Source organism: Tympanuchus pallidicinctus, unplaced genomic scaffold, assembly GCF_026119805.1.
Source record: "Tympanuchus pallidicinctus isolate F22 unplaced genomic scaffold, pur_lepc_1.0 scaffold16, whole genome shotgun sequence".
NCBI classification, from domain to species: domain Eukaryota; kingdom Metazoa; phylum Chordata; class Aves; order Galliformes; family Phasianidae; genus Tympanuchus; species Tympanuchus pallidicinctus.
In genome coordinates, this window is record NW_026294679.1 from 17,713,522 (window position 1) to 17,739,470 (window position 25,949).

General features: G+C 43.6%; 1 protein-coding gene across 1 annotated transcript; it reads left to right on the forward strand.

Annotated features, from left to right (window-relative positions):
• Positions 1-1,726: 1,726 nt before the first annotated feature.
• ALOX5 (arachidonate 5-lipoxygenase) lies at positions 1,727-25,508 on the forward strand. Its single transcript, XM_052678113.1, has 14 exons — positions 1,727-1,927; positions 6,539-6,737; positions 7,635-7,716; positions 9,541-9,663; positions 11,323-11,429; positions 13,360-13,532; positions 14,286-14,432; positions 14,531-14,734; positions 14,957-15,043; positions 16,339-16,517; positions 18,133-18,254; positions 19,530-19,630; positions 21,564-21,734; positions 22,060-25,508. The coding sequence occupies exons 1-14, from the start codon at positions 1,778-1,780 to the stop codon at positions 22,237-22,239; spliced, it is 2,025 nt and encodes a 674-aa protein (XP_052534073.1). The 5' UTR covers positions 1,727-1,777; the 3' UTR covers positions 22,240-25,508.
• Positions 25,509-25,949: the final 441 nt, after the last annotated feature.

The window sequence follows — 25,949 nt, forward strand, 5'->3', positions numbered from 1 at the left end:
TTCCATGCAATTTCCCTGGCTTTCAAGAACAAGACTTCCAGGCACAGGTAGAAGTAATGTAGTCCCTTAGTAAAAGGGCTGTTTGGGGTTGGGTTGGGTTTTTTTTGTTTATTGTTTGTTGTTGTTTTGTTGGTTTTGTTGTTGTTGTTTTTTGTTGGTAGGTTGGTTGGTTTTTGTTGTGGATTTTTTTTATTTTCTTGGAAAAAGGCTCCATTTTGTTTGGCAGGTCCCTGATACAAAGCATCTGATAATTCCACCATTATTAAATACCTTTAGCAATAAATCACTGAAGATGGAAGTCAAGGTAAAATCAAAAGATACCAAAGGAATAGACTAAAAATAGGGTGAATTGTGAAAGGGTTGGAAAGAGGACACTCCTACAAGTGTCATGCACGGCTCTGAGCTTACTGAGCATTTTCTTTAGTGAGTTGGTAAGAAGAGTTGCTGTGCTGCAGGGAACTGCCCAGCAGGAGACAGAGCTGCACGTCCAGGGGAGCAAGATGGGGGAACTGACTCATAAAGACATGCGGAAAACCACCAAGTGAGGTTTATGCAGTGCTTTGCTCCATACCTGCAGCAAAACAGAAGGGGCCCAGAAGCTGGCCCTGTGTCTGACAGGTGAAGCATCACTGTCTTAACAGGTTTCAGGTAACTCCTGCAGTGAAAGGTGTATGAGCCTAACTTTGTTGCCATCTGAAACAGGCAGTATGGTTTATTCAAATGGAAAAAGCAAGAACAAGGAAGGGATTAAGAGTTTGCAGTGGGCTTTTGTGGGGTGAGTGTCCCTGGGAGGGATGGCAGGAAGGCCCCTTGCAGGCTGAGCCTCAGGATGGCAGATCGGAGCTCAGCTGCTGCAGGTGTGCCTTGCAGCAGCAGCAGCCTTGTACTGCTGGTGCTATTTAAAAAGCAGCAGCAGGCTGAAGACTTGTGCTGAGCAATTCTGCAGAGCCAATGAAGGCACTTTCTATATGCCTGTACGTAAATGCATATCTTGAATGTGGGGGGAGCCTTGATATCTGATGGTGTCACAGAATAGCAAGCAGCTGTTTCTGTAAAGGAAGACACATAGGAGACCTCCGATGAGACTGATGAGTATTGCCATGCTTACGAGAAAGAGGAGGATGTTGCAGGCTGTCACCACCAGTGACCACACTGAACAAGCCACAACCCATCATGGGCAGGTGTTAGAGGCTGAAGCAGAGCCTCAAGTAACAACCTTGCAGCTGTGCAGTGGGATCTGCAGAAGCCACAGCCCAGCTCCTCCCCACCTGGGGCTGTGCAGCAGCAGTGTGACAGAGTTAAGGGGGTGCCAGCATAGGGCCTGCATGTGTGCCTTATGAAAATACGGGAGTGTGGCATCAGTGGGCTTGGTGCATTGGTGCCATATGTACAACATCAGTGCTCTGGGGCTCTTTTCCTTGGGGTAGGCTGAACATGAGAGAAGCGCTGGCAGATGTTATCTCAGTGTTAGCATCTTTATTAAAACAAGTTCGGCGCTCGCTGCACTGGGGGTGGGGAGTGTAAAAATGTGGGATCCTTGCAGTGCTTTGTGGGAACGCTGTGTGTGTGTGCACACAGTTTGTGTTACAGGCGGCTGTGCAAAGGCAGCGGGGGCCTGGCAAGATCGGAGAGATTCAGTAATAAAGAGGAACAGCGCGGGTGGGTAGGGCCGGGCCGGGCAGCGGGGCGGTGCTCGGCGGGGGCTTGACAAGGCTTAGCTGTGTGGCTCGGCCGTGCCGTGCCGTGCCGTGCCGTGCCGTGCCGTGCCGGTGGGACCATGCCGTCCTACACCGTCACCGTGGCTACGGGCAGCCAGTGGTTCGCTGGCACCGACGACTATGTGTACCTGAGCCTGGAGGGCACTGCGGGCTGCAGCGAGAGGCACCTCCTGGACAAACCCTTCTACAACGACTTCGAGCGCGGCGCGGTGAGTGCCCGCACAGCCCCGGCTCAGCCGGCAGTGCCCGTCCCGCTGCTGCCGGGCTGGGGGTGGGCTTCGGGGCAGGCGAGCCGGGGCTCGGAGCTCTCTATCGCAGCTTTAAATGGTAGCTGCAAAACAGCACCAGGCACAGGGCTGGGCTGGCGCTGGGCTGTCAAAGAGGCTGCTCGGGCTCAGTGCTGCGTGCACTGTGCTGTGCCCAGCTGCCATCTCCTATACGCTGACCATCCCTTCAGTATGAATCTCATTTGTTTATTGTCCGACTTCAAAATAATGGACTCTTGATTATATTTTTTTTTTTTAAGTGTATTTTATTTGTAGCCTACTCACTGCTCCCAGGAGATCTAAGGAGATTTAAGAGACTTGAAAAGTTTTTTATAAGTGCCCTTAACTGATTCTATGATACTATGATTGAACTCGCTTTGGAGATGAGCCCCACCACTGTGCATACAAATTTGGCCCCACCATCACAGTGCTGCCTTGCCTGTAGGTACATTTTTACCCATGGGGTGCACAGCCTGCGCCAGCTATCCATCCTTCCTTGTTTGGGCACCTCAGGTATGGCTTGCAGATGACAGCATTTTAAGTTAGTGTTGATGATGTGTGCAGATATGGCCCCCAAATATGTGTGGATAAACATCCCAGAAAAAGAAATTTCAGAGGTGTGGGTTCCTCCCTGTTGCTGCTGTTGAAATTACTTTCTTTCATGAGTAAGCATTCATTGCAGAGATCTTGTTACCCTTGATCTCCCCAGTGGGCATCCACTCCTTCTTTGTAGAATCACAGAATAGCTTAAGTTGGAAGGGACCTTAAAGATCATCAAGCTCCAGCCCCCCTCTTCTTATTTTGTCTGGAGAATATAAACAAAGCCTGACAACGTTAGTGAGAGTGATGGAAGAAAACCTCAGGGTGTTCTGCATGCTCAGGTTGAAGCTGTGCTCCTAAGAGGACCAGGCCCTGCTTGGCTCCAGATTTCCAGTGCCTGGGCACCCTTCTCCCATCATCAGGCTGCAAATGGGGGTCCAGGAGTGCTGGGCTCTTCTGGGTGAAAGTGGGAGGAGTCAAGCTTCGTGTAGCACAGCAGCCCTGCAGCAGGCAATACGTGCACCTGGAAGCACATACTCCTTAGGAATGCAGCTTCTAGGCGGATTTGAAAGTCTTTACCTGTATGAATAGCTTGCCCAACATTCCATACAAAATGTATTGTTAGGTAAGCAAGTTGAGACAGGGACAGTCTCTTTTTTTCTCTTTTTTGTCAAACTTCTTTCCAGGTGCAAAAGTCCACTAAAAGGTGACTAATTCTTGACTTTATCTACTATCCAAATTATTTCCATATCAGTCCTCCCATAGTGTGTTCTGTAAGATGGCTGCTTTACAGGATGCTTGACGTGCATTGTGCTGCTGCAGGCAGTGTTTCTTTGGGCACTGCCGTGCATTCCTCCAGGCACCTGTTCAGGTAACACTGTGCCCAGAACACCATGAGTCTCACTCATATACCTTGCAAAGAAGGAAAGAGAAGAAAAGTAGTGATATGGAACAAAAAGTAAACCAGCAAACAATACTGAAGCACGCTGTAAGACTTTCAGGTTGGTCGCTTTGTAAAATGTGACAGTTGAAGCCAGTTCTGCCTCTGGCATTTCGGTAACATCCCTACAATTTTCTTTTTCTTCCAAATAATTACTATGTGATCACATTTGAAAAATAACAATAATAATAAAGAATTTTTTTTCACTGATAACCAGAATTCCAGAGTACTATCTTGTAAAGCTTTATCACTTTCCAGTTTCTTTACTAAACGGTGGGCCAGTCTCAGTAGTGCCATTATCCTGAGAATGGCTTCATCTGAATTAATGCAAACAGTGAGTTTTTATAGATATGCTGGATGAGGTCTCCAACCAGCTCTGAGCAGATCTGCGTGCCAAATGTTGATAGAAGGGAAGGGATGTGGGAAAACCAGAAGGAGCTTTCATAATGGCAGTGTACTTTTAGTTTCAGTCTGACTTACTCCAAGCACTGGACATGGGCAGTTTAGAAAGCTGGAGCTGCTTTTCTTCACTCACTATCTTTTGAGTAAGTTCCTGTTGGTGCAAAGCAATTTCAATGTGAGTGCGTGGTGTCCCCCAGTTCTCTGTCTGCTTCCTGTTACCCTTCCATCTGCTTTTTGCTGAAACGCACTCAGCAGTATTTCCAGAAGGAAAACAGTTGTGTGTGGCTTTGGGCTTTGTGTGTGCAGTGTGCTGGTTTGTTGCTTCTTTTGCAGCACTAGGCTTGTCAGCAGGAGGTGCTTCTCTGCCAGAAAGAGCTTGCGATTTTGCAGAAGGGTAAATCGCTCAGACGGGATGCTAAGGGACTTTGGACAGTCTTACGGCCTTCATTCACTCTGTTCTCTCTCCCTGAAGCCAATTGTTTAAAAACTCCCAGCTCCTATGGTTTACTGCGCAGACACTGCGGTGCAATGTAGTTTAACAGGGTACCTCATAACACAAATGAAACAAAACCATTGAGCAACAAAATAAAATAACCTGCTTCTTTGAACCTTGCACCGTCTGCACAGCTTGCCACACCTTTACTGCACCTTCATTGCATCAAATCCTAGATATATTTATGTAAGTTTGTGTAAAGTAAGGTTTTGTAAATTACAGAAACAATATAAGTAGTTATGTGTAAATGAGGATTTTTATTTTTAATGGAAGCTAGCTGAATATTTGAAGAAGAGAAATTTTAAAATATAGTCAGGCATGTTGGGCAAGATCACAGATTACATCTTATAGTCACTCACATAGTGGAGGCTCACAGCACTACTGTGGTGAGCTCTTTGAAAAGCCAGTCAGTGTTTTTTCAGTCTCCAGAGCTGATTCAAACTTTTAAAACACCAAGGGAATGAATTTACGTGTGTACATCATCCTTCTAGCTGTTCTGGGACAGTGTGAGTGAAGGGGGTGGGGGCTGAAGATTCAGCAGCGTAAACTCTCAAAATGAATGTATATATTGGCTCTACCAAAAAAACTACTTCTGTTCTGCTTGGATATGCAAGGAAAAGTCAGAGACACCATTTTAATATGTCAGTTGAAATCTCAACTATGCGATTTTTATCTCCCAGCTCCTGCCTGTCAGGCAGATGCTGTCATGCCAGGCTTGCCAAGAACAGCCATGCTGTTTGGTGAAGCACAGTTCCTTCATGTGCTACCACCTTGTATGGATAGGTATGCTGCTGACATCAAGATTGCAAATTCTGTTTTAAGACTGGATGAGTCTCCTATCTGATAGAAAATGTTCAATGGCTTTGGCTTTAGTAGGAAAGTGTGTAGGAAAGAATATGGCTCTGACTGAGATTAGTCTGTTAAGTCTCTGAATCAAAGTAAGTGACGCCAAGATTGATTTTAAATATTTGACTTTAAGTGAAGTTAGGGTGAACATTAGAAGAAATCTCTCTGTCTTTGTTGATATGAAGCAGCCTCATCGGAGATGCAGTTTATCAATCATAGCCTGAACAGTTTCAAAGTTGATTGACGAACATCATGGGGAAAGATGGGCAAAGGCAAGGTTTTGTTATCTGTAGCATGGATTTCAAAGCTTTTCTTTGTTTCTTTTTTCTTTTTTCTCTCACTTGTATGAGTCAATTAGATGAGCCATGAAAGGTGGTAGTTTCAGGTGGTGGAGTATGAGAGAACTGAGGTCTGTCATCTCAAACTTTGGTGGACATACAGATGCTTTCATCCTAAAATGATCATCACAGTAATTCATGCATAGCTTGTAGAAAGGGTCCCGCAGACACTGAAGCATATAGTGGATATATACAGCATATAGTGGAAGTGAATCTCACCCTTTGAGTATCAGCAGCTAGTTAGTATTTCTAAGGTTGTTTGTGCTGAGAAAAACCACAAGAGAATACAGTCTCTTCTTGTAAACACCTTATGCTGAGCAGGGTCATCTGAGCAGGCAGGCTGTGGCTTCCATTCTCCTGAGTTGCTTAGCAGTACACATAGCCTTACTGGCCCTGTGCAAAATGATTATTCATTTCTTTCTGTTCTGATATTACCTAGTAGTGCAATTACCACCAAAACTACAGTGTGCTCAGTGCTGTTCCTGCATGCAGCAGGAGATCACACAGGTGGCACAAAGGTTAGCCCCAGCCTTGTGAGGGGGCTGACATATCCGTCATTGAGTCAAGAGTTCACCATCCAGTGCGTTAACCTATGATTATCCTTCCGGTGCAGCAGTGTGAATAGGTTTGCTGAATCTACACCCATTTATGGCCTATTGCAGTAGCAAAAGCTATCATGGTCTGCAGATTTTTCTCAGACTTGCAAACATTTCAAGGGGTGTTACTATCTTTGGATTAGATGCAAAATGTTTCCCCACTTTTGGTGTGCTTTACATGGTCTTATTTATTTCATTCACCTTTCATTTCTACTGCAAACCTATAATCCACTTATGACCTTATCCTTCCCCTTGTCCTTGTCCTTCTCCCTCACTGGAACCAGGAAAGTACTGTTGCTGCCATGCCATACTGGCCACAAGGAAGGCCAGGTGTGCTTGTACAGTCCTGGCTTTGCTTTCCACATGTGCAGTGTATCACTGACTATTTCTGCTCTGTAGGTTGACTCCTATGACGTGACGGTGGAAGAAGACCTTGGAGAAATTCAGCTAATAAAAATTGAGAAACGAAAATATTGGTACCAAGATGACTGGTACCTGAAGCACGTCACTGTCAAAACACCACTGGGCGATTATCTGGAATTCCCATGTTACCGTTGGATTACAGATGAGAAAGAAGTTGTCCTTCGAGATGGAAGAGGTGAGCACCATGAGAAACATCCTGTGCAGCAGCCAGAATTCTCCCACCTTTCCTTCCCCTTTCCCTGTGTGCATCCCAGACTTCCATGACCTTTGCACGGCATTCAGAATATGGTCAGATAAAGGAAAAAAGCAAGTGAAACCCTGTTGGTACCGTAAACACAGCCAGCTGGAAACTGTTAGCAGTATATATATATACATATATATATATATGTATGTATATATTATTGGTTGTATTACCTCCAGTATTTCCAACCCAAAATAGCTATTCCCATAAAATTCCTGCTGGCTTTATCTGCCTTTCCATTTGCCTATGTAAAGCAAGTCATGTACCTTGTGCTTTCTCTTCATCACTAAGGAAGTCTCTGTTATTTAGCAGTATGGTGTGTACAATGGTCAGAAATGCAAGTTGTCTGGAATTGAAGCCTCACTGGGTTTTCTTTCTGTTCTCATGGCAGGAAAATGTGCTTATTGCCTCAGGCTGGCAGGGGAGAGTACAGCTCAAGGAAAGAGGATGGGAGAAATTTCCTAGTGTTGTAGTTTAACTTACAACATTGTCCAAGGCAATATTATTATTTCTTTGATTGATGAAAATTCTTCCAGATGCTGAAATATGAAATGAAGTCCCACGACCCTACTGAGGCTATCTAAACCAAGTATCTACCTTAGGAACTCAGGTTTTCTATAGAGATGAGATAGTTGCTCTTAGCTTAACCAATTTAGGCATCACATTAGGAGCTGAAGGTACTAAACTGGATTGTGTGAGCTTTTCCCACAGAAATTTTGTAAAAGTTTAGGACAGAAGTTGGAAGGCTTTGAAACACCGGTTTCCTTCTCAAGACCTGGGTGATGATAAAGGAACCTGATAACCCTGTTTCTTTCTTTCTCCCATACATAGCAAAGCTCCCCCGGGATGACAAGACCCAGATACTCAAGCAGCACAGACGCAAAGAGCTTGAGGATCGTCAGAAAATGTACCGGTGAGTCCCTCACAGCTCCCCAAAAGTCCAGGGCCTGTTGTCCTCGGGTCAAGGGTTGGCAGAGCATGTTCAGATAACCATATTGCTCTAAATACTCAACTGCTGGTAAAACAACTGAAAGTTTGCACGTTGGCTATATGTGCTTTTTTACTTAGATGGGGTTCATTGTAAACGATGGTCATCCTGCTGCACGTGGCTGCATTACAAGATACTTGAATCCCAGATAAGTCTATCTAGAAGATGTAAGGTGAAATTCAGTGGTACAGTCTCTATATGAGCCCTCTGGTCTACAGCTGTGCTTTCAAGAAAAGATAAAAATAGATTTTCTTGTCTTTTGCAAGCAGGACTCCAGTTTTGGAGAGTGACATCAACACGTCATCTTATCTGGAGCTTTGTGGCTGCTCTAGTGAGTTTTAGTCACTTCTTGAACCAGGGTGCAGTGGAAGATCTGACCTTGCTGAGCAGACTGGAATGTACCATCAAAACACAGTGGTGTTATCTATCTCTATAGAGTTATAAGCTTTTTTCTAAATAAGAGAAGGTCACAACAGGAAAATCTTTTATCAGTGGGTAATTCCAGAAGATGTCATATGTTTCCTTTTTATAGGAACATACTTTCTGTTAAAAGAAGGAAAGTTTATCTTATTTCCCTCTTCTTATCAGGAGAAAGAGCATGAAAATAACAGAGGTTTCATTCAGAACTGACAGATTGAGGTTTGGCATATGTGTTGTTGATATGATTTGACTAAGAAAGGATCTTGATCACAAACAATGGGAAGCAGCAGAGGAAAATCTAGATAAAAAAGATAGGTGGCACAAAATCTTGTTTACACATGCAAAAAGGAAGGCAAAACCATTGGTAATTCCAGGAAAATAGCAATTTGCAATTCAGATGTTTAACTGATAGTGCACAATGCAGTCTGTGTGCGGCAGACAATTTGGAAACACTGCTGAAATATTCCCCGTTACAAATCGTCTTCTTTTCTTTTGAGGTAAAAACAGGGTATAGTAGGACATCATACACAGCAGAGGTCTAGTACCATGGCCATCAGGAGGCAAGCTCAGGAGCTGAGCCCAGGCTGCATGCACGTCTGGTAGCATTGCCTTTTGGAGGAAATGAGACACATGCCTGACACTTCGAGCTGCTAGTAATTTCACAGTATTTTTTGCAAATGTGAGACAGATGGTTTTCCTGCCCAGTGACTTCTGCAGTGCCAATTGGGTAGAGCATTCTTACCTTAGGGTGGTGGCTGTCTGAGCATGCCTTTGTACAGCAGAACTCGTGAAAGGGTGCAAGTCACTTACAAAACCTGTGTTCCTCTCTCTGTCCGTTGCACAAATATGATGAACAAAATGATATCACATTGCTGCTTACTCCAAATCTCAGGCTGTTTTTTTCACCCAGTTATGGCTGTGTTTTAGTTCTGCAAAACTGTAGCCTCAAGAATGAGGTTGATGTGACCAAACAGTGTGCATTGTACAGCTGTCTTTCTGCCCATTTCACTTTCCAGTGAATTTGTAGTTACTGCCAATTCTAACCGATTGTGACAGGCATTTGGAAATATTGCAGGTATTAAGATATGTCAAGTTTTGTGATGGTAGTTGGTCAAGTAGATGCCTTCTGTTCTACTTCATGTTTCTGTGGGTTACTGGTAGGTAATATACTGTAGTATAAGTCAGTATTTTTGTCCCAAGTGAGTCCTGTGGGTCCCAAGTGATGCAAGTTTTCTTTATGGCTGAGTCACAGCAGCAGCATAGGTAATAGAGTGATGGAGCTCTTGTGCTGGTGAACAGATATGGTTAATCCAACTTCTCTTTTCTCAGCTGGAAGGAGTGGCATCCTGGCTTTCCATTGAGCATTGATGCCCATTGTCACAGTGAGCTGCCCCGTGACATCCAGTTTGACAACGAGAAAGGAATCGACTTCATTCTGAACTACTCCAAAGCGTGAGTGTTTGTGGTGCTTCAGGCATTTTGCAAAAACTTTTTTTGTGCAGAGTAAGGATGTGACCATGTTGTAGGTTTCACTGAATCTCAGAATTGGATTCTTTTCTCCCATCTGCACCTGTGGTTAAACAAAGCAGGAAAAACAAAACAAAACAAAACAAAAAACAAAAACAAAAACAAAAAAAAGAACAGGAAAAAAACATCTTTTTTTGTGTTTTAATTGATGTTTTGAGCTCTTTACTCTTGGAACTTGCTGCTCCTCTGCATTCTCATTAGACACTGTTTGGCTGTAGGCAGAATGAGGAAAGACTTCTGAAAAGCATGCGAAGGAGTTATTGACACCTACTGCCTTAGGCATCTGGCTTTGCTCAGTGATGCCCCCTGAAGATGCTTCTCTCCTCTGGCTATTTGAGAAAATTAGGCCTTTCAATCAGGTACCAAAAGGTGGTGTCAATGCACCTTTGAGACTCCGCTGAAGAAAAGCTATTCCCATCAGATGTAGGCTAAATTCATCACTTGACCACATCTGAGAGTAATCCGCTCCAGGCATCAAAGTCACTATCACACCTGAACTTGTCATGTCACTGAAAAAACAATCCTGGCCATTGGTGAGCCTGAAAAATCCTGCCCAGCAGGATAGTACGAAGTTAATGGCAGAACAGGAAATCTCTGCACTGTGAGTCTGCTTCTGAGCTGTCTCACAAGCCTGAGCCATGTCATACTTTATCAAATGGTGGGAAAAAAGGCAAGGTGAGGCAAGGCTGCTTTGAGATCATCCACAGTTCCTACATCTGTGACTCTGATAACATGCTGGTCCCTCCATATTTTGGAATGATACACCTCTCAGTGTTTCAGTGATCAGATGGGGATTATATCGTCAAACATAGGTTGATAAGAGAACTAGCAGGTTTTACAGCCATTCCTAATAACAGTGAATACTTTCTTATCTGAGTCCATTTAGTGACCTGACATGGCTGAAAATCTATGTGGTCATGCTTCTTTTAGAAGTTCATCTGATATTTAGATACTTACCGTCTGTCCAGGAAGTCCTGCCCAATACTCCTTCCATCTCCTGATATTCAGGAAAGGCCATTCAGAGCTCCTTCTGTGCTCCTGTCAGGGGTGATGAGATCTCCAAAGAGGTTGCTTCCAGGCCAAAGCTAGATAATTGCACAAGATGCTTCCTAACGTGCCTCCAGGCACCTCTTCTTATCTTGACTGGTATCTGTAGCAGCAGAAGCAGCCTTTCTACATGTCCCTTGTCTGATTTTCTGGTTATGCTGATGGGAATCCTCTTTCACAATGCCACTTGCTGTCTTTGCGGGCTTCTTGTCCTCTTTGACCACTTCCAATCCAGTTCATTTTAAGGTTTCTCAGTCTTAGTTTATAATTTACAACTGCATCTTCATCTACATCTGCATAGAATTCTCCCCCTTCCCCTCCCCCAGGAGGATTTGCTGCAACACTGTGGTCTTTCTTTGCTCTCTTAACTGTTCTCCCCATCTTCGTGCAGTGCATGTCTTCTTCTTTGCACATTTGAAGATGCTAGTGGAAAGAAAACCTGATTCTAAATCCACTGACATGTAATCAAAATAAATGTTTTCTATTTAATAACAACAAAGCTACCATTTATATCACAGTGTAAGGCTTTGTTTTTAGGATGGAGAATCTCTATATCAACCGTTTTATGCACATGTTCCAGTCTTCTTGGAGTGACTTTGCAGATTTTGAGAAGATCTTTGTGAGAATCAGTAACACAATCTCTGGTGAGTTTGTCAGCATTTTCTCACATTTTCATCATCAAATGATCGATTTTCTGTCTTGAATATATCTGATTAGGAAGGAAGAGGCTGACCTACACTTCTGCTTGAACATCATTTACCATAAACAGCAAGTAATCTTAGACTGCTGATCGTACAACAACCCACAGGACTACCAAGCAAAGTTATGATAGAAACATAGAATGGCTTGGAATGGAAGGGACCTTAAAGACCTTCCACTTCCAACTGTCTGCCCGTGGCTTGGATCTTTTTGGTTTCACAAGTTGTTCCAATGAGTCGTTTTGACAAAACTTGCAAGCTGTCAAGCCAGTAAGTCTGGGGGCATGTTGCAAAGGGCAGAGAATGAGCTGGGAGCTGTAACTTCTTCACCTGGTCCTGGTGCACAAAATAGTCCGTCTGACCAGAACCAGAGGAACTGTAATTCCTGCTGGGAATGAGTGCAAGTTAGTGCTTGAAAGGTCTCACAGCATCTATCCCAAATGTCATCTCTTTCCAAAAACATGTTGGAATTTATTATGCACACTATAGTAAATATGGTGACATGTTTACCATTCCGTGCTCACATCTTACCAGGAATAGATATATATCTGTAAGAGTCTGTGTTTACTTTTTTGCTTTCAAATATAAGTATCTGAAAAATCCTTTGTACTGATAAAAATTCCACTCACGTAGTATTAAAAGACAAAGACAAAATTCTTATTTCCTTAATTTTTTTTGTGTGTGAAATCTTAGTAGTTATTTGAAAGCCAGGTAAAAGAGTTGCAGATGGAGATGGGGTGATGGAGTCATTTCTGTAAAGTGGGGCTGGGAAGCCTTTGATTTGTGAGCCAGACCTAGCCTTCTACTACAGCCTGCAGTTGTACTATTTGATATTATTTTACTGTAGTAATGGATATAATAGATACACAGATGCTATTATTCAGTTAGCATGTAGCTCCTACAGCATGTGTAGATTTACTCATTCTGGCTCTGCAAAGGAACATGCTTTTCCTTCCTGTTCTGAAGTTTTTCCCCTCTTCAGGCTGAATAAAGGACCAATTAACAGAAATAGGAGGCACTTCTATGATTTCAAGTATAAAGTAAAGCACATAAGGAGGCTGGAGCTATTAAAAACTAATTACATCAATTTGTTAAGTTTAATAAGATTTCTTCCTAAAGTACAAGGATTAGATATAATCTACATTTAATTTCATTGATAATATTTCCATGCCCATGAGGAAAGCTCCAATTCTGTGAGTTTTAAACTATAAGAATGGATCTCAGCTGTGAGACCACCTCCCAGTCTGATTATTGGCAAGACTTGGCAGAAGCAAGTTCACGTTTTTCAGTCATGCAGCTTCCCTGTCAGCATCAGTGGGATTTTGTTTTTAATCATGTGTTTTCTGACACTCAGCTTGTAGTTGGAAGTGACCATAATGACATTAAGAAGCAGACAACTGCAGTGTGGAAAGCACACAGTACTACTAAAGATGTAGTATCTCCAACACTATTGTTTTATTCAAAAGAGTTATTAATCTGCTTTGTATTAACAATTGAAAAATAAGCAGGGGAAAAAAAAAAAACAAAACAACCCAGCCAATGAGCAATGTTAGTGAGAAGCCCAAAGTCAACATCATTCCCCAGGTACCTCTCATCCAGCTTCAGTCACTGCTGTTTTTTCCCTTCCCCCTTGGGTATTTTCCTTTCCCTGCCAGTGCCATTGTTTTGGGGCTTATCTGTCTGTGTAACAAACCCCAAGAATTTGGATACTAAGATTGAAGAATATCATGGAAGACATAAGGAGGTGGTCTGCAGATGGAGAGCATATTTTTCATAGAAGTTGAATGTTTCAGTGCAGTGTAACAAAAGGAGTGGGGGATAAATAAAGGAATCTGAAATACAGTGATATTGATGCTGCTGACTTGTTTTCCTTTAGAATATGTGATGCAGCACTGGAAAGAAGATTTTATGTTTGGCTACCAGTTCCTGAATGGCTGCAATCCTGTGCTGATACGGCGATGCACAGAGATTCCCAAGAAATTGCCAGTGACCAGTGATATGGTAGAATGCAGCCTAGAGAGGAACTTGACCCTGGAGGAAGAAGTGAAGGTAGGGCTTGGGGTGAGGTTGGACTCCATCTGCTCTTCCTTGTGTTCTCTGACCTCCACTCCCTGTTCTAGCTACATTTCAGCCACATCTCCACACTCCAGCTGCAGGCCAGGCCCTTTTCCAGGTCCAGTTAAAAGGATGCCACCAGGAGGTGAAGGGTCCTTCACAGTGCTTTCATCTCAAAGGATAGGGAGTGTCAGAAGCGTGAAGCATCCTACCCTTTCCCAGGAGGGTCACCCACAAAGCTGAACTAAAATGCTGAAGAAGGACTAGGCGGATGGTACATTCCTTTTGTCTGTACAATGAGCATGGGGTGTGGAATAATGTGAAACTTGTTTGCACCTCAGTGTCACTGCATGAATGCCAAATACATAGTCGCTCTCTGCTGAGAGGTTTGCTGTCAGGGTCAGCAGACACAAGTCAGGTAGCTTGTGTAGAGGTGCTTGCTGTCCCAATAGCAAACATCACTCCTGAACCTCCATGAGCAAAGGTGGGCTAGCAGCTACCTGTAACTGCAGGGCATAAACCAGCCCCTGGCCCAGACTCCCCAGCCTTAGTTCTGAGCCTCACTGTTTGCGCCTTTCTGCTTTTCTTTCTTAACCTCTCTCAGTGCTGTCTTCTTCCTCTCTCATCTACCTTTCAGCTGCTGCCCTGTCCTTTTTCTGTCCTTCCCACCAGGAACAGTTTGCTGTGTTCTTTCATTTCTCCCTCTTTCTGTTAAAACACACCAAATCCTTTTCACTTTTTTACCAGCAAGGAAACATTTTCATTGTGGACTATGAACTGCTGGATGGCGTGGATGCCAATAAGACAGACCCATGTACAATACAGTACTTGGCTGCACCCATCTGTTTGCTGTACAAGAATCTGGAGAATAAAATAGTACCCATTGCAATCCAGGTGAGCTTGCTGTCAGAGTGTATAAAGGGTCACATTGCTTATTGTCTCATCATAAATGCACATGAACTTGGGGATTGTACTGTTTTCATCTCTTTCAGCTTGGTCAAAAGCCTGGGCCAGAAAATCCCATTTTCCTTCCTTCAGATGCCACCTATGACTGGCTGCTGGCCAAAATTTGGGTTCGCTCATCTGATTTCCACATCCACCAGACAGTGACCCATCTCTTAAGGACACACCTTGTCTCAGAGGTGTTCAGCATTGCCATGTTCCGGCAGCTGCCTGCTGTACATCCCCTCTTCAAGGTTGGTCTTTCTGTGAAGAGGTTCTGGGGGTGTCAGTAAGGTTTTCTTTTTGGCTTGACAAATCAAAAGTACATCCTGGTGGTAGCTCGACTGGGATGGTTTGACCAGCTGCCTGGGAAGGCAGTGTAGAGCTAGCTGCTCTCACTGAGGACTTCAAACTCTACACACAGTTGAATTCAATCAAAGAATTTGTCCTCTACCATTGTTTGTCATATTTCACAGCTGTTGGTGCCACACATGCGATTCACAATAGCCATCAACACCAAAGCTCGAGAACAGCTCATCTGTGAATGTGGCCTTTTTGACAAGGTAAGTAATTCCCTTTGCAAATCTTGTTATTTTTCATGGGTCCCTATGTGTTTTAATTCTTTATCCATCACATACTGTGTTATTTCTTGACTTTCTGCTAAAGCACAAACATAAACAGCATTGCCTGAGACACAGAAATGATGCCTTCAGTTAATTCACTTCCTGTCGTGCTGAAGATGGTATCTTTCACCTCTAAGTAACCAGTTCAGAGCTGTATGATATACAAACATCTAAACCCAACTGTAATAGTGTTTACTGTGATAACAGCTCTTCATCTCCTTGCTACCCCAGAAACAGCATGCCACATCTAAGAACCGCAATAGGTTGGCAAGCAGCCCTCTCTGTGGAAATATGCTAGCTGCAACCAGGACAAGTTCCTGATATACCTCTGGCACCAGGGAAAAAAAAAACAAAAAACTTCCGTGCTCCAAAGTTTTTCTGCCTACATAGAAAAAGAAGTTAATTGCAGATTCTTTCCTTGTCTTCTGTCCTCCTCTGCTAACTGTGGAGGCTTGGCAGACACTCCTGACATCAACTGAGTGGAAGGACAGCATCTGTACCCCATGCATGTGGGTTGAGTGTGCTGCTAAGACCTGCTAATGAGGATCATGAAGCTCCAGAATTGTTGGTTTCAGTATAAATGTACAGCCAGACAGAAGAGAGTAAGTGTAAGCTGCATACTGCTACACTGCTAACACCACAAAGAAAAATTTGGGAGCTTCTGAGCAGTGATTATATGAAGGATTTTGCAGTGTTGTTTGTTGTGAACATGCTGTATTTTCCCACTCAAACATCCAGCAGGATTGTTGTCCTGGCTTAAATCTCAGGGTGCCTAAGTGTAGCCTCCAATCCTAACCGCCACCTGCCATTAATCCTAAACCACTCTGCAGCAGCACTTGGTGATTTAGCAAAAGCTCTGGTCTGACATGCTCCTGGCTGCCTTCCTTCACACATGCACTCATTCTGGAGCATGGAGCTGGCAGAAAATGCTCTGGGTTCAGTACTTCTATACTTTATTACTGTTTCATTATATTATTTTAAGGTGATACATTAGATGTGCCTGTGGAGAAAATGGATCTGTTATCTGTTATATGTGGTTTGTGGAAAAGATGTGAAAACTGTGAGGTCAAAATGCAGAACTGCAGTAGACCTCTGCAGTTTGGTACTTATTTGTGTGGAGATGCACTTTCTTCTACTTGTAATAACACATCTCCTGGAAATTTGGACAACCAGCCTTGGCACAAAGTGAGCCTAATTTATCTCCCACTGCTCATATCTTGCTGTTGTTCCTGCAGGCAAATGCCACAGGTGGAGGAGGACACGTGCAAATGGTTCAGAAAGCAATGAAGGATCTGACTTACAGCTCACTCTGCTTCCCTGAAGATATCAAAGCTAAGGGGATGGACAGCAAAGAGGATATCCCCTACTACTATTACCGAGATGATGGCATTAGAGTTTGGGAGGCAATAAAGAGGTAAAAGGCTGTAGTCCTGGAAAGGGGCACTAAAGTCTTTGTCCCAGAGATACCTCTTCATTTTGTCTCTGCTCTACATCACATTCTTGTGAATACAGCTTGGGACTTCAAGAAATTGAAGGCTAAAATTACAGTAAGAAAGTTTTGGGGTAGACTATAGTCAAATTACCATTAGATAGATAGAACAGATCATTTTGAGAGCCAGTGGAGTCCTGTGGTTCAATGGGGGCTACCATTTAAAGAAATAATTTCCTCAAGTGTTATAGATTGAAATGATCCTGTCCTAGCACAGGGAATGAATGCCATCACATGGGTGAAGGAGAGTGTTGTGAACCCATCTTGAAGAACAGTTACGAACTCTCAGCTCCTGCTCAGTTTCCTAGTCAGAGATGTTTGATTCCTGCCCTTTACAGGCCTATATTCTTGCATTCTACATTTCAGAAGCCCCTGTATAAGTTTGTATTCATCTGTAGGATTTCACTGTAATTGTCCCTCAATTCCCTCAATGTTCAATGCAGGGGAGTTGGTCCAGACCTTTAATGGGCCCTTTCAACTCAAACGATTCTATGAATTTAGCCCTGCAAAGGGAATTTAATTAGCTTTTTAAGCTATGCACAAACTGAGAAAGAATGCAGCAGCCTGAGCAACCCATGTGAGCTCATTGGGTTTCTTGTGGAAGCAGAAATGTTAAATGTGGTTCACATGAGAGAGCTGTGTTTTGAAGCCCAGGAAGCTGAAGCACTAACTGATTTGAACCAAACCTTTCTTCAAGTGCCTTAAAATTGCAAGGACCAGATTTTGAAGAAGGGCAGCAAGTTTGTCCCTGGAGAGGTCTTGCAAGAGTGAAGCTCTTCACTCTTGGGTGTTTATAACACAAGACTAATGTTTAGAATGTTGTTTATATCTTTGCCTCCTGTGATTTCAGCACAGGGAATATCTTTCCACATTTCCTACAATTGTTAGTGCCCATTTGAGAGAAAAGGAAATTTTTACTTTTCTGTGGTTTCTTGATATAGTTTCCCTGCCCGTGTGCTTGTTCCTGCCCTTGTTTTCTTTCCTATTCTTTCTTGTGCTAATTGAGATAGGATATCTTTTCAAATACCAGATAGTAAACTCAATTTAGTTTAGCTCTTTGTCAGTGTTAGCTGGAGGAGGATATTACACAGCCTCAGACTTGGCTGAGAGATTCACTGTAAGTACCTAGTTTATAAATAGTGTGAGCAGTGACCTTCTGAGCACTGGCTGTTCTCACACCTGAGCCCACTCACATGCGTGTAACCACAGCCTACTTTTCTCTGAAGGGGTGTCAGTATCTGCTCCTTGATGAAATGACTTCTATCCCCAGCCTGTCCTTTTAGGTCCCTTCCAACTTGGGATATTCTATGTTTCTATGACTGCGGTCCAACATATTTCTGATGGTGGAGCAGTGATACTGTAGTTAGAAATAATTGGATTCCCACCACTTGATGGAGGGTGTTGAGCTCTGCTCTTGGCCCCACTCTTCCTCGCAAGGTGTATCCTCTCTGTAAGCTCAGCATAAGGTCTTCAGTAGGATTTCTTTCTGCTTTTTTGTTGTTGTTTTTTTTTTTTTTTTCATTTGTTCCTCTGTCTGCAGTTTTGCAGAGGATGTGATTCAAATCTACTACGAGAGCGATGAGGTGGTGTGTGAGGATGTGGAACTCCAGGCCTTTGTCAAAGACATTTACATGTATGGGATGAGGGGCGTGAAGGCCTCAGGTAAGGTACGATGGCCTGGCCAGATCTGCAGCTTCCCAGATCTCTAGTGATGGCAAGGCTGTGTGCACTGTACATCTTGAACTGTTGGTGACCCCCTCCCTTCTTGGCGCACAGACTCAGTTTTATGGACTGCCCCTATGGGCTGAAAACCTGCCCAGCCTGCAGCATCACCTTTCTGCACTGCTGCCACCACAAGGGCTGAGGCAGAGCAAGTAGGACGACCTGGGTCTGTAAAGAATAGGAAGGGCACAAGTGGGGGACAGCTGGCCTCCACTCCTGCCGTGGTAGCACTGCTCTGACCATGAGTATGCTGAGATCCTTTACGAGATGAGCACAGTGCGCTGAGGACAGGAGGGTGCAGGAATGGGTGTGCATCCTCTCCTCTTTGGGCTTGGTACCTGACCAGAGCTACCATGTTTTCTTGCCCCTGCCAGGTTGAATTTGCATCTGCAGCAGGTTCATGGTTCAGACATGGCAGCAGCTGGCTCAGAGACAGCTCACCCCAAGGAGCTGTCAGATCTCTAGTTATCATGGGACCTGTCATCGTGCTGGGATGGGACAGGGACAGGGTAGGATTAATGTTGGGGCAGGAAAGATGCAGGCTCAAATGTGCTTCGGTGACAAAATATTTCCCCTATCCCTGATTATTCTGTTCTTTCTTTAAATAGCTCTGTTTGATTACTCCTCCTCAAAGACTGCTTGATTCAACTATTTCTGTTCCTCATTCTGCTGTTTTTGTTTCAGAAGTTCTCATTTCCTCACTTATTGTTTCAGCATATAAGTTCTCCCCGCACTTGTTCCCACAGCGCACTTGATTGCTGAGCCTCAGACATTTATAAATACAAGCAGACAGCCATTTGCTCTTTGGCGTGAAATTTCTCTGCTTGCATTGCAGAAGGAAGAAAAAGGGACTCTCTGGGTTCCTTGCCACAGGGTAGGTGTGAGGACAGAGATGCCATATATTTTAAAGGTATAATTATGCTTTGCCTTTCTCCTAAGGAACGCCACCTGCTTTTTGCAGACAATGAGGATGCCTCACAAATCTGTATGAGGTGAAGGCAGGATCACTCTGCTTTTATGGCTGTCCAGCCAAGATACAGAGCTTGATTAACTGCTGTTAGAGCACATGGTAGAACCAGTAACAGAGTTGGAAGGAGAATGTCCTGCTCTTTGGCTTTTGCATGGTCCTCCTATTCACACCTTCAACCAATGACTACTGGGTAACTGTGTTGTTTCATGGCTGGGCTACTTATTCTTTTCTTCTCCCTCATTCAGGGTTTCCTAAGGTGATCAAGACACGGGAGAAACTAGCAGAATATCTCACAGTGATAATATTCACCACATCAGCCCAGCACGCAGCTGTGAATTTTGGCCAGGTAGGAACTTCTGGGAAGACTGTTCATCCTTTTGGGCTGGGAGATGCACCTACCAGGGCACGGTCTGAGAAATGCTGTTGGATAGATAAGCAGACATTACATTGCTCTTTCTGGCTGAACTGCAGTGTCGTCTGCAAATCCCCATGAGGACTGTGGAAACACTGATTTTGGAAATATTTGGAATAATTTTGAGTACTAGATAGGTACTGAAACTCGGGTTTGGGAGTTATACCTTGTATATTTTGGTTTCATTCATTTTGTCATGGGGAAAAATTCTGTTTTAAAGCATTTAAACGGGTTACTAAATCCATTTTGGAAATGCTGAGGGGATCAGGTACACAGTCTGGATACCACAGCCCCATGGCTCCCAGACATCACCTGAACTGTCTGAATACATGCTGGTAGTCTGTGGCTCATTCTGTAACAAAATGCAATGAGTTATGCTAAGAGGCTTTGCTTTGTATTTGCTGCAAATGGGTACATGAGTGATTACCAAGAACTGCTGATGTAAGCTGTGCAAATCTGGCAGTATGTTTGTGCCAAAGCAACATATATCCCATCTGCAGATGTGGCTTAGGGAACATATACAGCTCGATGCTATGACTGCAGCACATGTAGCTGTATACGCTGTCTGTCTTTGAGTTGGCTCAGCTGGGTGTTTCAGCTGTTCAGTCCCAGCAGTACAGCAATCTAGCTGGCCTGCTGGAGCATTTACCAAAGTTGAAAATTGCCTTACACATGTCTGTGGGAGTTGTACTTCTGCTTTCTGAGGTGGCATAGATAAGCTGCTACAAGGTGAAATTGTATTAAAGCCAGTAGGACGGGCTCCCGATCCTCTGTGGTGTCTAGTAGGTATCCATCAGGCAGGATAGGCGAACATATATAAAGAAAAACTACTTTGAAAAGGAAGGTTAATGGTAATTGCAGCATTTCAGATGGTGGCAAAACTCAGGATGGTAACTGAGGCAAGATGAGGTATCACCATCCTGCAGCACTGAGGTATCCCAGAAGTGATTCTGAGTTAGAATTGTTGTAATTGGAAGGGACCCTTAGAGACCATCCAGTCCAACTCCCCTGCAATAAACAGGGACACCTACAGCTCAATAAGGTGCTCAGAGCCCCATCCAGCCTGACCTTGGATGTCTGCAGGGACAGGACCTCCACTATATCTCTGTGTTCCCAGTCCGGTGCTAACCACAGCCACATGTACATGGCATATTTGCCATCAGCTGCCTCTCCTACCACTTTTACCCAGCAGCCTGGCAAGGAAATGCTAGCAGGTTGCCATGGCTTGCACTGGTGGGTGCCTGTTGGGGTATCAGAGCCATAGAGGCCTTTGACAATGCTCAGCAAAAAGTGCACGTGCAAGCTTAGAGATCTGGCATAGGGAATCACAACCCCGATAACAGAATATCACCAAATCTGATGATTTAAAAATGATGCAATATGACTGGAGAACAGCAAACATATCCTCCAAACGCAATAAAAACTGCAAGCTTGTTTACCACAGCACTGAGGGCATGTTCTTAGAGCAGGTTTTGCAGAATAGAGCAATTGGAGAAAAGGAAATTTTACCCGTTTTAGTGGTTTTATCAAAGATGACCTCAAACTTTGAAGAGATCTTTGTTTATTAGAATAGCTAAATTCTTTGTCTGACCAGTGAATCTGGGCCTGTGGTCAGCAGAATAACTGCTCCTGGGGAGGTGACCCCACTCTCTCCCTTGTGAGATTCTTCTGGGAAAGATAGTAGGGACTTTCCTTCAGTGCTTCACAAGAGCGTCTGTCTGTCCTTCAGTTTTGTTAGTATCTTCTCATTCTGAGGAACTCCTATTACAGAAACAGACTCCCCAGTGCCAAATTTCATCATTTCCTTTGAAGCGTTCCTGAATACCTACCACTGTAGCTTTTCACTGTGCTTTCTTGCCTTGTGCAGTATGACTGGTGCTCCTGGATTCCCAATGCCCCACCGACAATGCGCTGCCCTCCTCCGACAGAAAAGGGGACAGTCACCATCGAGCAGATTGTGGAGAGTCTGCCAGACAGAGGGCGTTCTTGTTGGCATCTGGGAGCTGTCTGGGCCTTGAGTCAGTTCCAGGACAATGAAGTAAGTTGACCTTTCTGCAGGAGGAGGGGGATGTAGGGAGATAACGAGAGCTATGACAGGACCACACTGACTCGTGGTTGTAATGCTGTGTTTCACTTGAGCATCCATGGATGAGGAGCAGCAGCCAGGGATGGAGGGTGGGTGGGACACATCTTTCACTGGCAGTGCTAGTCTTAAGTGCTAGCTTAAATGTTGATTGGGCATAATAGTAGCACTCCTAAAGCTTAGGGTGTTGTTCTGCTGGATGGCATAGCATTGAGACAGACCAGCCATTTTTCTTTTTTTTAATCTCAAAGCATGATTTCTTGGTGTTTTTTTCAACTAGCTGTTTCTGGGCATGTATCCGGATGAACATTTTGTGGAGAAGCCGGTGAAAGAGGCGATGGCAAAATTCCGCAAGAATCTGGATGAGATCGTCAGCGCCATCACTGAGCGCAACAAGAACAAAAAGCTCCCTTACTACTACCTGTCCCCAAATCGCATTCCCAACAGTGTTGCTGTTTGAGCAACAAGGAGAGCTCAGCAGAGTATAAACCCAGTGCATGTTTTCCTGTTACATATGGTTCACATTAGAGACCTTTCAGAGATTTGTAAAATAACAAACACGCCCTCTCCATCAGAGCTGACCCATACTCTATTTTGGCTTTCAAAGCAAATTTAACTATGACAAATCTTGCACACAGTTTAGGTCCTTGCACACTCCTTAGGTCAAATTTTTTACAAGCTTATATCACCAAGATTTTTATATTACTCTTAGAATCAATACTTGCATTAGTGTTAGCTTTCCCTTTCCCAATCAGAACAAAGAAATCACAGAAATTACACTGCTTTCAAGCTAAGTACTGTCACGCTGTGTGTGAGAATTGGACATAGCAGTGAAAAGGTACTGAACGAAGATGGGTGTCTTCACGTTCCTCATTTCGCTCATCCGATTCAATGAAAATAGTATCAGGAGCAATAAACAGGTCTTTTAAATCCTTCCTATTTTTAATAGATGATGCTCATGACTTGAATTCATAGTCTTTCAAGTTTGTGTGTTGTTCATAAACTGATTTAAAAACTTACATTACATATTTTCACTACAACTTTGAATGCCCCAGTCAGGATGAAGGTAAAAGCAGAGCATTTTTGTAACACAGACAAGAGTTTTTATCACCTTCTTGTAGCGAAGTCACTTTTCTCATCTAAAATGAGAAAATCTGGTTTATAGGAAATGAACTCTTTTATCTATATGTACCTATATATTTTCTACATAAAACTAATAAGGTTTGTTTCAGCATCTGCCAGAAGAGTTCTCTGTCACTGATATGCATGGCAAATGTTTTGCTTGGCACAGTAGCAAGTACAGACTTAGCAGTGGTATTCTCAGCTTCATTGCTGAGAAGGCTGGGCATTGTGGGCAGCTTCTTTTGTTCTGGGAGGGAAGAAAATGCTGCTTTCTATAAAGGTTATGGAGAAAGGTCAAATGATGGCTTCTAAGAAGGATCCTTGGATTTGACCAATTAAGTATAATGTGTTCCACCTTAGAGACGTCCAAGTTGTGACTGTTATACTCAGAGATGATTAGGCTCAAGTATCTGGGCTTTGGTTTAAGGTTAGGAGTCACAGAGATAACAGAAGGGAAAAGTGAGGTTTGGGAAATCTAAGAGCAGTAGTTTAATTAATAACACTTCTGCATTTTTCCCAGATTTTTTGTACTAGTGGTGTAAGCCTGCAGTGTTTGTTTTGTTATTTGTTTTTTAAATATATGAGAAAGCTGCTTATGCTAATAAAACAGAACTGAATAAGAAAATCTAGCTTTTATTTCTTAACTCACTTTCTAATGCTCTATGTTTTGGAGAATTTGTTAGGAATATAAGGCTTATATAAGGAAGATAAGGTGTTGTGTAGAGAAATGAAGCTCCTGTACATTGAGAAAATACAGTTATTTCTGTCACTCGTGTGAGTTTCAAATAAGATTGGTGCTAAAGTGTCCTTCGTGTTTCATATGAAATACAGAATCGGAAAGGACAACTATTTTAGACCCTTGATGGTAGTCTGATTTCCTTTTTCTTCTACCAGTGAAAGAGCTTCAGCAAAAATGTGGACAGCAAGGACACTTCCTTCTCTTGAGGAAGTATGCTTATGACTTGTGTGTTTTCTTCTTACCACAGCCCAAGAGAATGATGGCTGCAGGCACCAAGGCGTGCGATTGTAAGTGGTGATGGAAGACAGACAGAGGGCCAGAGACCATAGCATGCAAACCACACAAACAAAAAAAAATGCTGAATTTCACAACAAGCTGATGCAATATATCCAGTTCATGCTCCTAGCTCATGTTCTTCCCCTGTATATGGTGAATGTCTTATTGCCTCAGCCTTCCTATGATAATGATCTGCACAGTCGAGCACTTCTCTGGAAAAAATATAGAGAATCTGAGGCCTGGTCTCTTGCATCTGTTCCCTTGCATCCCACCCTGTGGACCTGGGTCTGAGGGGAAGTTTGGGGAATTTGTTGTGCAGCTTTCAAGGCGGATGCCTGATGTAACTGCAGCAGAGGCTGTGGAATGATGTGAGGAGGTTAAAGGTAACACTATCACTATTAAGGAAGCAAATACGAGCAAATACCAAAGTAATTATTTTCTCCCAGCTTATTCCCTGCTCCCTTTACACCAGTCAGCATTCACCAGAAAGAGACCTGCTTGTGTGTGGCCTGTGAGTTGTTTCACTGCATCCTGCTTGAACAAATGTGTCCCTGAGGTCATGTTTCTAAGGTCCTGTAGTGTCCACTCCCAAGATTACTTCTGGGCAAACATGAAAGGACCAGCCCTCTCTGAAGTGGGTCTCAAGTGAGTGCACTCAACTGAGTGATAGATGTGAGATGATGCACATTTAAAGGATATTTAACAGGATTGAAAAGTCAGTGGCATGTGTCTTGGCTGGATGGCTGATGGCCTGTATGTAACCTGCCTTCCCAGCTCCAGCACCCTTGCTGTCTTTCCCAGTTGCAGTGATTTTTTTATTGACTGGGAGATGTTCACTGCTGAATGCTCTGGCAGAGACTCCGAAGGCTCTGTTATCTCTGTCCTTCCTCACAGTGCTTGGTCACAGAAGAGGGCACTTCAACTATGAAACACCATTAGTGGTAGGGAGAATAGAAGAATACTTCCCAGCCCCTTTGGCTTTACAAGTAGAGGAGAAACCCTAATGTTTTCTCCTCAGGCAAATTACAAAAAAGAGGAGAAATGGAGGACTTGAGAGGAAGAAGAGGCATTAACAGGAGGACAAGCATTTCCCTGAATATTTGATTTTTTTGGGCTCATTGGTGACAGGGAGGACTTAGCCCCCTGCAGCCATCCCTGCTCTCATCACTGACCTCCCATGTTTTCCCCCTTTAGAGGACTGAGATTCAGGTTAATTCTCAAGCTCTCTTCTGGGTTGCATGAGAGAAGACCGTCCCAGCCACCTGCCCAGTTGGGTTGCCATTGCTCTGTCCCATTCCTCTGCCCAAAGGTGATTCAGTTCCCTACTCACACCCATACAGTTCTAGTGGGCAGATCTTATGTTCCTGTTTGGCTACTCAGAATTATTTGCTCTGTTGCACACAGGGCAGAACAGGAAATATCCCCCGGAATATTTGTTTCTAAAGAGCAAATTTTAATCAGCATCTGATTTTCCTACTGCAGGAGTAGCGAAGTGGTATCTTAAGAAGTAATTGTATGTGCTGAGATGTAGCACAGAGTGCTTACTTTGTATCATTTGTACAATAAAGAGGAATAAATATTGCACACAATCAGACAGAGCTGATAAGTTTGAATGTTAACTGACTCATGGGTGTTTGTTTTTTGTTTTTGTTTGTGTTTTTTGTCCAGAAGAAGGCGTTATGATCACTTTGACTGATCTCACAGCTATTTACATTTCCTCTTCAAATGCAATAGAGGCTCTTGAGCTGCCTCTGCAAAAAACTCCTAACTTTCTGAAGTAGAGTTCACTCTGTTGCTTCACTCATTTGTCTCACTCACAACCGCTCCTTGCTGTTAAAGATACGTGCCATGTCCCTAGCCTGCATGCATGCAGTTGCTGCTTCTTGCAACAGACAGCTTCTTGCAGTAGCCCTGTGTGGCTGAGGATCCTTCTCTGACTGGTTCCCTACTACATCCTTCCCCTTTCCTTTACTAAACTGAGTAGATTTAATTTCCAGAAGCCTTTTGTAGTAAGACTTTCTTTAAACTTGTTG

Excerpts from the sequence above, each read along its gene's own strand:
- ALOX5 (XM_052678113.1), top strand. The coding sequence starts at position 1,778 with ATGCCGTCCTACACCGTCACCGTGGCTACGGGCAGCCAGTGGTTCGCT. Across the intron at positions 7,717-9,540 it reads GATCGTCAGAAAATGTACCG|CTGGAAGGAGTGGCATCCTG; the intron begins GTGAGTCCCTCA and ends CTCTTTTCTCAG. Across the intron at positions 16,518-18,132 it reads GTTTGGGAGGCAATAAAGAG|TTTTGCAGAGGATGTGATTC; the intron begins GTAAAAGGCTGT and ends CTCTGTCTGCAG.